The 12,447-nt window shown below is 39.9% G+C and overlaps 1 protein-coding gene across 4 annotated transcripts in view; it reads left to right on the top strand.

Moving 5' to 3' along the window:
• Positions 1-12,447, top strand: part of CCSER1 (coiled-coil serine rich protein 1) — a 691,921-nt gene that overhangs the window by 664,917 nt on the left and 14,557 nt on the right. Inside the window, exon 11 of one of the 4 annotated variants that reach the window (XM_083756449.1) lies at positions 668-684. The exons of the other annotated variants lie outside the window; for them this stretch is intronic. Coding sequence (XP_083612575.1) covers positions 668-669 — 2 coding nt within the window. The 3' untranslated portion in view covers positions 670-684. Of the gene's footprint in view, positions 1-667; positions 685-12,447 lie in introns of those variants that run through there. 4 annotated transcript variants of the gene reach the window in all.

Raw genomic sequence — 12,447 nt, 5'->3', positions numbered from 1 at the left:
TTTTTAGTTGTTATTATGTAAATCACATTTAGACTCATGTGGATGGCGACTTACAAATTAGCATCACTGCCAGATGCTAAGGCTTAAAGTCTTCTGGACAGCTCAGTTAAGCTCAGTATCCAAAATTCTGAAGCTGTTCACAAGGCAAGTGGCATGATTTGTAAAGGCAAAAGTTATTAACGACATCTATTCTGTTAAAAAGTTGATTAAATTGAGCTGATCTCTCCTGCTAAGTGAGGCTTGATGCTTTCTGAACTGAGCCGGCAAATGATTTACACAGCAGTCATATGAACGTCTACTCTGATCTAGGGATGGAAGAACCTGACCATTTTGATTCTCCCAGTTTTTTGTTTCTGCAGTCTTAAACTCAGGTCTTCACATTTTTTACAGCAATTTGCGACTAAAAAAAATCCTCTTGAAAACTCAACAGCATTCTAGTGTGAATGTATCCTAATAATCACATATTTGTATGCAGTTTTGACAAATATACAAATTTTTGCAAGCAATTTCCCCTAATATGATGAATTTGCATGTTATTTTCACTAACATGTGCATTTATATGTACACCTTGCCCTAATATGTGGATTTTTGTGGAAAACCGCACTGCAAATTTGGAGAAATGTTAATTTTTAAGGATGCTGGTGCTGTGGTTCGATTATTGTTTCAGAAAGTATGAATTAGCTGTGCTCATCTTTAAATACAAACTGAATTGAATTCCATCTCCATCCCAAAGATGTGAGTGTCACTGAGTTCAGGGGGTAAGTGTGTATGGGATTACAGCCTTAATCCTATGTGTATGGCTTTCTTTTCATTCAGGCCTATTTAAGGGGAAAGAATCACTATATGATTCTACACTGCAAGAACACTAGTATTAACCATAAACTTATCTCTTTAAAAAACCAAAAACAAAATCATCTGTATAAATATAGCTTAATTTCAGTCAAAGTCAAGGAGGATCTCAGCATCCGAAAGCAGAGGATATAATACATACATCAACTGACCAAGAATAAGGTTTGATATCAGTAGAAAAATAAGTTGCAAATCTTGTTTCCTGGAACGTAAGTGAGGGCACACATTTCAAGGTGTAACTAATCTAAATCCCTTTTACAATAATAGAAAAATAACAGCTACAGCAGTTGTACTCTGGGTGTTGCTAATGGCTATGAAAATTGCCTATTCTTTGAAGATATTTGTCTCGACTGAGAGTGAGATGTGAGCAGGGAAGAGCTATAGATGATTAAAAGAGGAAAATGCTGAAGAGAAGCATGTTAAAAAGAAAAAGGGGGGGAACACATTATATTATAATGGGAGGATTTGATTCATTAGCGCATGAATCTCTTATGCTCTCTTGGTATTCAGACCAATCATACCTCACAGCTGGCATTTAACACAAGTCATAGCTCTATTTGGTGAACAAAATGTGAAAATAACTTTTCTGAGCTCTTCCCTAACATTTCAGTTCGTTTGGATCATTTATTATTGGCTCCCTTGGTACTCTTGGCTTGGTGGAGAAACAGGCAGTGGAAAGAGTAGATCATTACATTTTATTGTGGAGATTGCGGAGAGCTTTGCCAGCCACCATGAAACAACACATAACAATTATGCAAGCTGAATGGACCATAAATTAGGAACAAAAGCATTCTCCTCGTGCATGCGCAGCCTTCTAAGTTAAGAAATCAGATTCAGGTAGAATGTTCTAATCAACGCTGAACACAAGGTGAGAACTTGATTCACCCAAGTGTCCTCCTATTGAAGTCAGTTGGATGACTTGGGAGTAAGTGGGATAAGCCTCTTTCAGTGGGTGGGATATGTTACGCTGCTTATGCATATCAATGTTTTTAGCTTTTATTTTGTTTTAGCTTTGCATTGGTCTTTAAGTTGCTTTAAGTTTACTTTTCGTAAAACGAGAGAGAGAGAGAGAGAGAGAGAGAGAGAGAGAGACTAATACACCCAATAAATAACAACAGCTGAAGTCCAAATAAACAAGCTTGAAAGGAATCCAAGTGTTGCATGATAAGGAAGGAAGGAAGGAAGGAAGGAAGGAAGGAAGGAAGGAAGGAAGGAAGGAAATGTTTTGGGACTGGCATCTAACTTAGGAGTTTGATCAAAAAAGATGCTAGTTTCAGCAGTGTGTGTGTGTGTTGCAGAAAATGTACACAAGTTGATGATGATGATAATAATAATAATAATAATAATAATAATAATAATAATAATAATAATAATTTATTATTTATACTCCGCCCATCTGGCCGAGTTTCCCCAGCCACTGTGGGAGGCTCCCAATCAGTGTTAAAAACAGTACAGCATTACATATTAAAAACTTCCCTTAAGATGTCTTCTGAATGTCAGGTAATTATTTATCTCTTTGACATCTGATGGGAGGGCGTTCCACAGGGTGAGCGCCACTACCGAGAAGGCCCTCTGTCTGGTTCCCTGTAACCTCACTTCTCGCAATGAGGGAACCGCCAGAAGGCCCTCAGCGCTGGATCTCAGTGTCCGGGTAGACATTCACATGTAAGTGCTGCCAATCCCCAATAACTCTGAGGAATGTCTTAAAATAGATATGTATTCCTCGCATTCCAGGCGCATGCCGTGGAATGCCAGCAACAATACTAAGGTAGGTGTCATCATTCGGGAATGCATCTCTATGAGTTTTTGAACATTCACAAAAGTCGTCTGGTATTTTCAGTGCCGTCCAAATTTCTGACAAATTGTTCAGCGCTGTCCAAATTTCTGACATCTACTGCACCATATATGTGCATCCTGCTTTTAAACTTAAACATTATAAAAGCAATGAACAATAACACAAGCAAAATAAAAATAAAATGCAACAATAAAATAAATCTAGAACTACAGAAGCAGGTTGTTAAAAACAACAGAAAATGCTAAAACAAACATGTGAGCAGCCATAAATTTCAAATAAATACACCTCTTAAATAATATATAGAAACAACAACCAAAACTGCATATAACTAATGATTAAACAACATGTTTCAGAGTCCAATACGTCAACAAATTATTCATGAAAATGCCCTGAAAAATAAAAAAAGCCTTAATCCTAGTGCCCAAAACTCAGCAATGAAAGTGCCTGGTGATCTTCTCTTGGGCGAGCTTTCCATAAATGACGATGTGGGCTATTCAGAGAATGAGCTCTGATGCCTGATCCAGTTCATTCATACAAGGAGTGAGCCACGTGACTTCAATTACACATGAACAAAGGATAAATTGGAGGAGTTGTCTTTCAGGAATTGCCAGTGGGTCCAGGTGAAGGTTTTGGTTATGAACACTAGGAAACAGCTTCACTGAGGGCTCTCTCTGCCGGCTGTCTCTTGCCACTCCTTAGCTCCCCAGAACAACAGCTTACAGTGTGCCAGGTGAGAGGGATAGGCACCCATTTAGTACTTTGAGGCCTGACTGATCTTCCTGGCAAATCATAGAGCATGGGTAGACAAACTAAGGCCTGGGGGTCGGATCCAGCCCAATCGCCTTCTAAATCTGGCCTGCAGACAGTCCAGGAATCAGTGTGTTTTTACATGAGTAGAATGTGTCCTTTTCTTTAAAATGCATCTCAGGGTTATTTGTGGGGCATAGGAATTTGTTCATTTTTTTTCTTTCCAAAATATAGTCCAGCCCCTCACAAAGTCTGAGGGACAGTGGACCGGCCCCCTGCTGGAAAAAAAAATTTGCTGACCCCTGTCATAGAGCTTTGACAAAAATCAAGATCTCTTTGAGCATCATCAAGCCAAGCTTGGAGAAGATGAACCAGAGCTGTTCAAATCCAACTGTTCCACTTGGAAATTGGAAGTTGCTGGTTTGACAAAGATCCATTGCCCCAGACATTTATCAGGACAGCCTACAACCATGTCCAAAGTCCATTTTGGGGGTCTAATCCAGCTCACCGGTCAGTTTAATCTGGCCCCTGTGGCAGTTCATTTCCTGGGGTAAAATCCTAAAATAACCCTCAACAACTTCAACCCTAAAAAAGCTGAAAAACTTCAACCCTAAAAAAAGCTCTACAATTTCAATAATAAAAAAAGCTCTTTGGTCGGCCCTCACAGCCCTTCACTTCATCACATCTGGCCCTCTTTGAAAAAAGTTTGGACACCACTGCTGTAGAGTGTGTCTCTGCATTCAGCACTTGATGGCTGCCCAGATTTGAGCAATATAGTCATATCATCTCTAAGACCAAATAATATAACTGATGTTGCAGTATTTCTGTGTCTCAACATAAGATGTTGTGGACTCTGAGCCAGGAAACCTCAGGTTTGGGTACAACTGTCACCTGTTGGATCCTCCCAGTTCATTAATGTAAGGCAGTGAACAGGATATGACCCCACTTTGCACAGCTCCTATGCCTCAAACTGTATACGTCCACAAAAATTAAGGTGATATTTATCCATGATAAATACAAAATAGGAAGTACAAAGCACAAGGGGGTTCTTCAGTAGTTACTTCTAAAAATAGATGGTCTCTATGGCAATATTCCACTATGCCCTTGAAGGTGAAAGCAGTTTTGCTTAGCAGAAGCATCTCAACACAAATGATGGCTCTTTACTAGCTTGATGCAATTGCCATTGTCAAAGCTGTATGCTCTTAAGCACACAGACTAGACAAATGGTCTTTAACACAACAACAACAACTTGCAGTAGACCCTTTTAAATGCATTTAATGTATTCATTACATTAATGGTAGCATGTTTTCAGCCCATGTATTAGCTAGGTTTTGCTGGAGAGTTAAGTCACAACTAACTGATTTGCAATTTCAGGAATGTTCTGCTATGAAAAGTGGTATAGCTTTAGAAAAAGCAAATGTGGATGGACAGACAAAATGGAGAGGCTGCAAACAAGTGCTGCAAACCTCTTTCTAAACCTAAAGCACTGCTGTCCTCATAGCAATGGATTCTTCTCCATTTTCTGACTCAAACAATTCTCGAAAAGGTACAATAATAGGACCTAAAATGTGTCTCTATCACACCATGGCCTCCAATATATGTTTCAAAGAGCTGGCAAACTCTGTCACAAACCCCTGGAGATGCCACTCATTAGGGCTCCACATCTGGCATTTGTTGCTGAGAAGTACATCATTAAACCAGAATTCACGTTTTCCACAATGTTGCTTCCATTGTACTGGTAAACCTCATATGGAACATCTCCCATGCTAAATCACAGAGAGAGGGAATCTGTAGCCTTCCAGCTGTTATTAGATTCCATCATCATAGCTGATGGTCAGAAATGAAGGGAGCTATAGCCCAACAAGACCACAGGTTCCCCATCCCTGCTATAACACTTACTTAAGAAGGGACAGGTAAGAGTTTCTGCCTGCATCTCCTTTTCACTCCCCCTTGTTGCTTAGCAGATATTTATTTAGAGTTGCAAACCCAGATTAAACTTGTAGTTGTGTGACTAGCACCTATGTTTGACAGCCCTGCGTCCATCCAAGTGGACTGGGGAAATCCTGGGCTGCATTGAACCATACACAGCAACCCCTGGATTGACCCAAATCATCCCTATTCAGTTTGTGATCTGGAATTTGATCAGAAGTGGTGCACAGCTCTACTGTTAATTCCCCTGAGTGAACACTTTATGACTGAAGAATCAACTTCCAGAAATTAGAATGTTTATGAAGGTTCCAGGACATCACAGTAGATTAGCCAATGGCTTCTGTAGCTCTGCAAAGCAGGTAGGCAGGTAGGCAACATGTGAGAGTTCCCTATAAACATGGAAGATTTTATGTACATGCAGTACACTAAATCATAATGAATATAAATACACGAATTTGTTATGGCTGTAATATCTTCCCCAAACCCTTTGGCTCTAAGCACCAAAGTTTCAATGTTAACAGGACATGAAAGGCTGATTTTGCTATTGCAGGAAACGCCATACAGCATCAACCAAAGCTCAAAATGACATTAAAGTGCAAGCTTTGACACGGCGGTATGCTACAAATGGACCAGATCAATTTGCTCAATATATTTATATACTAATATATAAATATACTACTAAACTAGTAATAATAAATATACTAATAACCATGTATGAGGGCCACAAAATGAGTTCATGAAAAGCAAATGGAAACTTGCCTAAGGTGCCTTTTTGGAGTTGCTTGCCAGCTAAAAATATGTATTTGCTGCATTAGGGATGCTTGAAGAAGTCAATCTTTGAAATGCCAATGCAAATGGACCTGATCTGCACCTCTTGGACTAATGTGTGGATCAGAACTTAATTATCCACCAACTTTTGCACTTCACAAATGTCCCAGCGCAGTTCTCAACTAAAAACAATAATAATCAAAATACCTTTAATACTCTTTGAATTCCACTTTGGTGGAAACATGGGATCAAATTAGGTGTGTGCAACAGAACTGCCCAGAGAAATTTTTACTGGCCTTATTCAAATTCTTTAGGCTTCTCACAAAATTCCCCAAGTATTTCACCTGATGGAGAACTCCTAAATTCACATCACATTTCAATTTTGGCAAACTGTCAGTGTCAAGCACCTTCTATCAAAGAAATGCTGGTTCTAACAAGAGCCAGACATTCAAGAGGTGTAGGAAGACTAGACAGGTTTTATATGGAAAATTGAGAGATTGAAGAAGGCCACTCCACCCCCTACAGTCACTCTCATTGTCTCGGAAATACATTCCATCATTAAAGTGACGAATACCCCATCTGCACTATGCATTTAAAGCAGTATCATACCAGGGAATTGTAGTTTGTAAAGGGTGCGGAGAATTGTTAAGAGGTCACCATTCCCCTTACAGATCTTTAGCTTCCAGGGTGGTTTAACAGTCAATGTCTCTTCCCAGGGAACTGTAGGAACTGTAGTTTTGTAAGGGGAATAGGGGTCTCCTAAGAACTCTCAGCACCTTTAACAAGCTGTCCTTGGGGGAAGCCGTAACTGTTTACAGTGATATGATACTGCTTTAACTGTATGGTGCAGATAGTACCTTAAGGCTTAGAGATCAAGGGCACTGAACATCTATCATCAGAACATCATCATGAGTGTGGGAAAACTTTGTTATTGCTTCAGAAAGAAAACTGATCCATTTTCCGAAGTGAGAGGTAGCTTAGATTGTTCTGCTCAAGTACAAATCACCTATTTTGTTCATTAGAATAGTTTCCTCCCTGCATAACCTCCCTGCAATATGGAACAAGTTCAACCTTGTCCCCATCCCCTTTCAATATATATTCTCAGTATGTATTCCCAATTACATCACATCTTTTGATAAATGTTCTGAACATTAGTATTGACAGAGCAGGTTGTAGATATTTACTAGAACTCACGATGGGGAGAGAGGGAGAATTTATTTACCTTCTGCATTTCTGTGACATCTCTTCCCTGCAGCACTTTGATATCCCAAGAGCTCTTCCTCTCCATTATGAGACATTTTCATATCGGCTGAACACTGTAAGTCTTTGACAGATTAGCAAAGGCAAAACAAAGTCTCTGAAGTATGTTATGTTTAGAAGGAGACGAACCTGCAGAACAAAGAGTGGCATCCACTGCCAACCCCGGCTGAATCATTACATGCCTCAGCCTTCGGTCCTCCAGAAAGTGTAAAAAGCAATGACTACAGACTTTATTATGCAAAATGCATGCTACACCACTATTAACTCTGAGACTAGAAATGCAGGTTTCCTGTTCTTTGTTATGTTAGCTGACAAAACTGTTAGTATTTCTCCACTTCTCTTTTGCCAATCCCTTCAGTGCTGGGAAAGTTGTACTCCTAATTGTGAGGTGCTTCACAAAGTCCAGAGCCTTGCGAAGATAAGCCTGTATGCCTGCAGGTGTACTTGTGAGTGCGTGCGGCAAGGGAGGAGGAATTGGGACTGTGCTTACTGATCTACATACACTATCACTACACCGCAGCCTCCCCCAACGTGCTGCTCATTATATTACTTGGACTACAATTCCCATAATCCACGACCGTGTTTTTGACTATAATTCCGATCATCCATTACCATTGCCCATACTGGAATGGAGTTAATGGGAGCTGTAGTCAGTCCATAATATCTGAAGGACACCAGATTGGGTATGGCTCCTGTACCCTCTAACTGTCGCTCAAAATGTCTTATTAGCTTCTGGTCCATTATCACCTACTTGGTGCCATGACTGAGAAGTAATATTGAACACTGTCATCACCAGTCATATTCTGATTTTGTAACTATTGAAGGGCTGATATTTTAGTGTTGCTATGCCTACACTTCAGAGCTCTCTTCCTGTGGCCGTTAGTCAGGCACCTTCACTATCTTCTTTTAAACATCTGTTTTTATTTCACCAAGTCTATCCTGCATATAGTTTAGTTTTTTAATGTTTTGCTAATTTTATCAGTGTTTCATTGATAATTATTTTAAGTACACTTTTTTTAACAGTTTGGAAGCTTTTAGCTGCATTTTACAGATAATTTTGCTGCGTCTCATGATTAAATGGCCTATAAACCTTTCTTAATAAATACAAATAAAATAAATTGATCACATGGCCATCCTAAGTGTCCCAGTTCCCAGTATGATTCCATTTACAGTGGTACCTCAGGTTACAGACGCTTCAGGTTAAAGACTCCGCTAACCCAGACATAGTACCTCGGGTTAAGAACTTTGCTTCAGGATGAGAACAGAAATCGCGCCGCTAAAGTGATGCTTCAGGTTAAGAACAGTTTCAGGTTAAGAATGAACCTCCGGAATGAATTAAGTTGTTAACTCAAGGTACCACTGTACAACTGTACAGTTGCCAGCTCTTGAAATAAAAGCTTCTGACAACTGGGCAGGAAAGGGGCAGAGTCCAGACTATATGAACCCAAAACCTAGCTATTTTGGTGTGTCCAAGAATAGTACAAACATCACGGTGACACAAACCCTGTCAGTGGCAAGTCAAGCAAACACTTTGCCCCCTGGTCCCACCTCCAGAATTACTTAAATCCCCCCTGACTTCACAACCTGTAAGATTTGAGGGACATTTTGATTCTCATTTTTATCGGCAGAATGCTGCAAAAACCTAGCAATAAACAAGCAATAACAGACTGGTACAGAAATGGGATGGGATTGACTTATGACTGGTGTTACAGAAATGGATGGGACTAGCTTATGGACACTGGCTTCATGAATGGCTTTATAGGGGGAAAGATGGTTGGGCTTGTCTGGTTCCATTTCATGTCAACTTTAAACAGACCGATCCACCCATTGCTTTTTCCCATTGGGATTCATGTCCTGATGAGCCAGGAGTTGGCAATCTGGACCAGTTAATGGGAAGACAGAGCTCTGAAGCTGGACTCTGCCTGCCAAGTCTTGAGATAGAATTACTGAAGACAGAGAATAGCTGAAAACTCAAGAGGTGGTGGGCTTAATCACCACCAACTTCTATGCATTTAATTCTTTCTGCTGCTTGAAGGGAAAATGCTTTGTGGTTTCCTGGGAAAGAAGAGGCATGTAACAGCTCCCTAAGGCACCATGTTTCCTGGGAGGTGATTAGGTCAGCAGGCTCTCAGGTCCTCTTGAGGTCAACTTTAATATAGAGAGAATGAGTGTATGAAAACTGTAATCGAGAGCGCTTTTCATCACGGCTTGTATCATGGAAAACTGACCATTACACCGAATAAGGCAACAGGGACATCTCCTTGCTGCAAGCTTTCCTGGAAAAGGTTATTAGGAAATATTGATTAGAAGTAATAATTACAATATGTTGGTCATAATGGCTTGACTATAGGGAAAATAACTAAACAGTTCATCTTTGGATTCCCTTTAAATTATTGTCCAGAAAACAATAGGGAAGCTTTTAATGTTTGATGCTGTATTGTTTTTAATATTCGGTTGGAAGCCACCCAGAGTGGCTGGGGAAACCCAGCCAGATGGGCGGGGTATAAATAATAAATAATAAATTATTATTATTAGAGCAATCTGCTAAAATGAGCTATGGAGTATACATCTCACTATGGTGGATATGTGCTTGCTACTAACAGTGCAAACCAATACTCTATTCAGGAGTAAAGCCCACTGAGTTGAAAGAAACTTACAGGTAGCTGTCTAAGTAACGCCTCTCTCACACACACAAATCTGCAGGTGTGTGTAATTCTGTCCTGCTCTCTAAACACAAAAGTGCCAAATGCCCTTAGTCTGCAAAGTTATGAATATATTTCAGAAAAGAAAATGCTTCTTTGTAACAAATTAATTGAGGTCTTTCATTAAACATGAATACACCTTTTGAAAAAATAACTGCATAGGCACTAATTGCTAAAATGAAGTGCATTACAATGTTGCCTTCCTTGCTTTTTTGAAGTAAAAAAACCTCTCTTTTTTCAGTTTTTTTGCCAAGGGATATGGTGACTGTACTCCCTTTACGGAAAAGTTAATTAGAATTAATTCAGAATCTGACTGAAATTATACCGAGGCATTTGTAATTCTTTCAGAATTTTTCGTAAGGGTTGGCCCTGAACATTAAAACCACACTTTTCTTAATGCACAAACTAAACCTTTCCAGTAAGAATAATTGTTTTACATAATCATTTTATATAATAATGTCAGTGGGAATCTCTCCTGCTGTCCTGCCTCATGAAATTGATAAATTCAACTAATAAAGAATCAAAAGACTTGGCTGTGAATTTTCAGGAGAGGTAAGGTGGGGGCTTTGTTGTGAAAGGAGGTTCACAGCTTTTCTCATATAGTGCTACTTCTTTTCTTTTCTTTTCTTTTTCTTTTTCGCAGTGCAATGGTTCTAATCAGCCATGACGTTCTGTACACGTAGGGGCTCCCTAGTGCTCTTCAACGTCAGAGGATGCTTTAGGTATCAAAAACAGGATGGGGGGGGGGGAGATTACATGTGACAATCCAGGCTTCATTTAACATATATTCCACAGATGTTAATACTCAGCAGTATAAATACCTAAAATGTTATTTACCTCAAGTAAATATTGCAGAGCAGAGGTTCCCAAACTTTGATCTGTGGGCACCAGTGGAACTTCATTTAGGTGGCCCATGTCATATCTGTGGGTGTTTTTTGTCTGAATAGCGGAGATTGCACACCCATCACATTGGATATTCATAGTGATTTTCAGTTGTATTTCTATTGCTTCTTTTATTTCATATATTGCATTATTATTTGAATTCTAGCTGCACCTAGACTGCTGGCATCATCATCTACGTTGTGTGGCATTAGTGTATGTAGGTGGTTGTGTGCCTTATTTTACAAAGTATTGGGTTGTCTCTATGAACAACCAGAGGAAACTCCTCTAATTCAGAGAAGATGGCCATGTGGCCCTGCAGATGTGGTTTAACAGCCTCAGCCAGTGAGGCCAACAGTCAGAGATGATGGACGTTATAGTACAACAACATCTGGAAGGCATCACGCTTCCCACCCCTGATCTGGTTATAGTCCTTTATTTGTTACTTGGGTCAAGCTTGCTTTAAAGAAGAACCATCTCAACAGAGAGTAGAGTCCTTTGAAGCTGCCTATCAACAGTTAGTACCTGTCTAGCGGAATGATCAAGACACCTGGTCACAGTCTTTCCCACAATGGGGAGATGTAGTTATTTTCCAATTTTAGTAATTATTTCTAAATTTGCATCTATACATATAAAGCAGCACATACAAATGCTACCCAGATCTCTGTCCTCTTTTTTTGGTGATGTATTCCCTCCCTTTTTTGGCAATGTGTATGCCAACGTGCACATGGAGTCAACATGGGGCCTTCTGGGTATTTGTAGACTCCAACTCCCAGCAGGTCTAGCCAGCATGGCCAATGTTCAGGGATGATGGGAATTGCAGTGTGACTATATCTGGAGGGTACCATACTGGTCCATTCCAATACAGGGTTCTTTAGCAGATTCCACCAAGACCTCCTGACACTTGCCAGTGAGGTTATGCAATTTCCCCTCTCTCAGTGTTGTCTTATATCCTAGTAGCCACTTTACTGGCTGCTACCAATGAATGCTTGCCTGCTTCATTTAGATATTGTGAAGGTATTGACAGTTGTTGGTCATTTGATTACTGAGAGAAAAGGAGCTGGTAGAGAGGAAGAAATATTAAGCCAATTTCAAATAAAAGGCATTGGTGGGGGGGAGGACAGAAAAGAGAAAAGTCTCGGTGCTGATTGAGCTACTGTGCTGCATGTATATTAATGACATTATCCTTGCACAGTGACACATCCCATAGTACAAGAAGCATTTTGCATCAATCGTTGTCAGCCAGGTTTTCATTACAGTATTTACGAAAGCACTGCGTATCTTGAGCTGAATACAATTCATATTTTATGTATTCCTTTTTTATGATCGTAGGCACTGGCAATTATTAACATGCAGTGTCTCAGCACAGGAAATAGAAGAGCTCAATGTTGATTTAAAAGAAAGGGCTACTGTGCCATGTTCTCTTATCTGCTTCCGAGCAGATAGAAGGAGCCCAAGCAGTTTAATCTCAGAGCAAAACCAATCCTAGTTTTCCCCTCAGGTGCTGCATGCACAAAA

This window comes from Podarcis gaigeae (genome assembly GCF_964106915.1).
Source record: "Podarcis gaigeae genome assembly, chromosome: 9".
NCBI classification, from domain to species: domain Eukaryota; kingdom Metazoa; phylum Chordata; class Lepidosauria; order Squamata; family Lacertidae; genus Podarcis; species Podarcis gaigeae.
The sequence above is the reverse complement of the archived record's forward strand: the minus strand, read 5'-3'. Positions and strand labels throughout refer to the sequence as shown.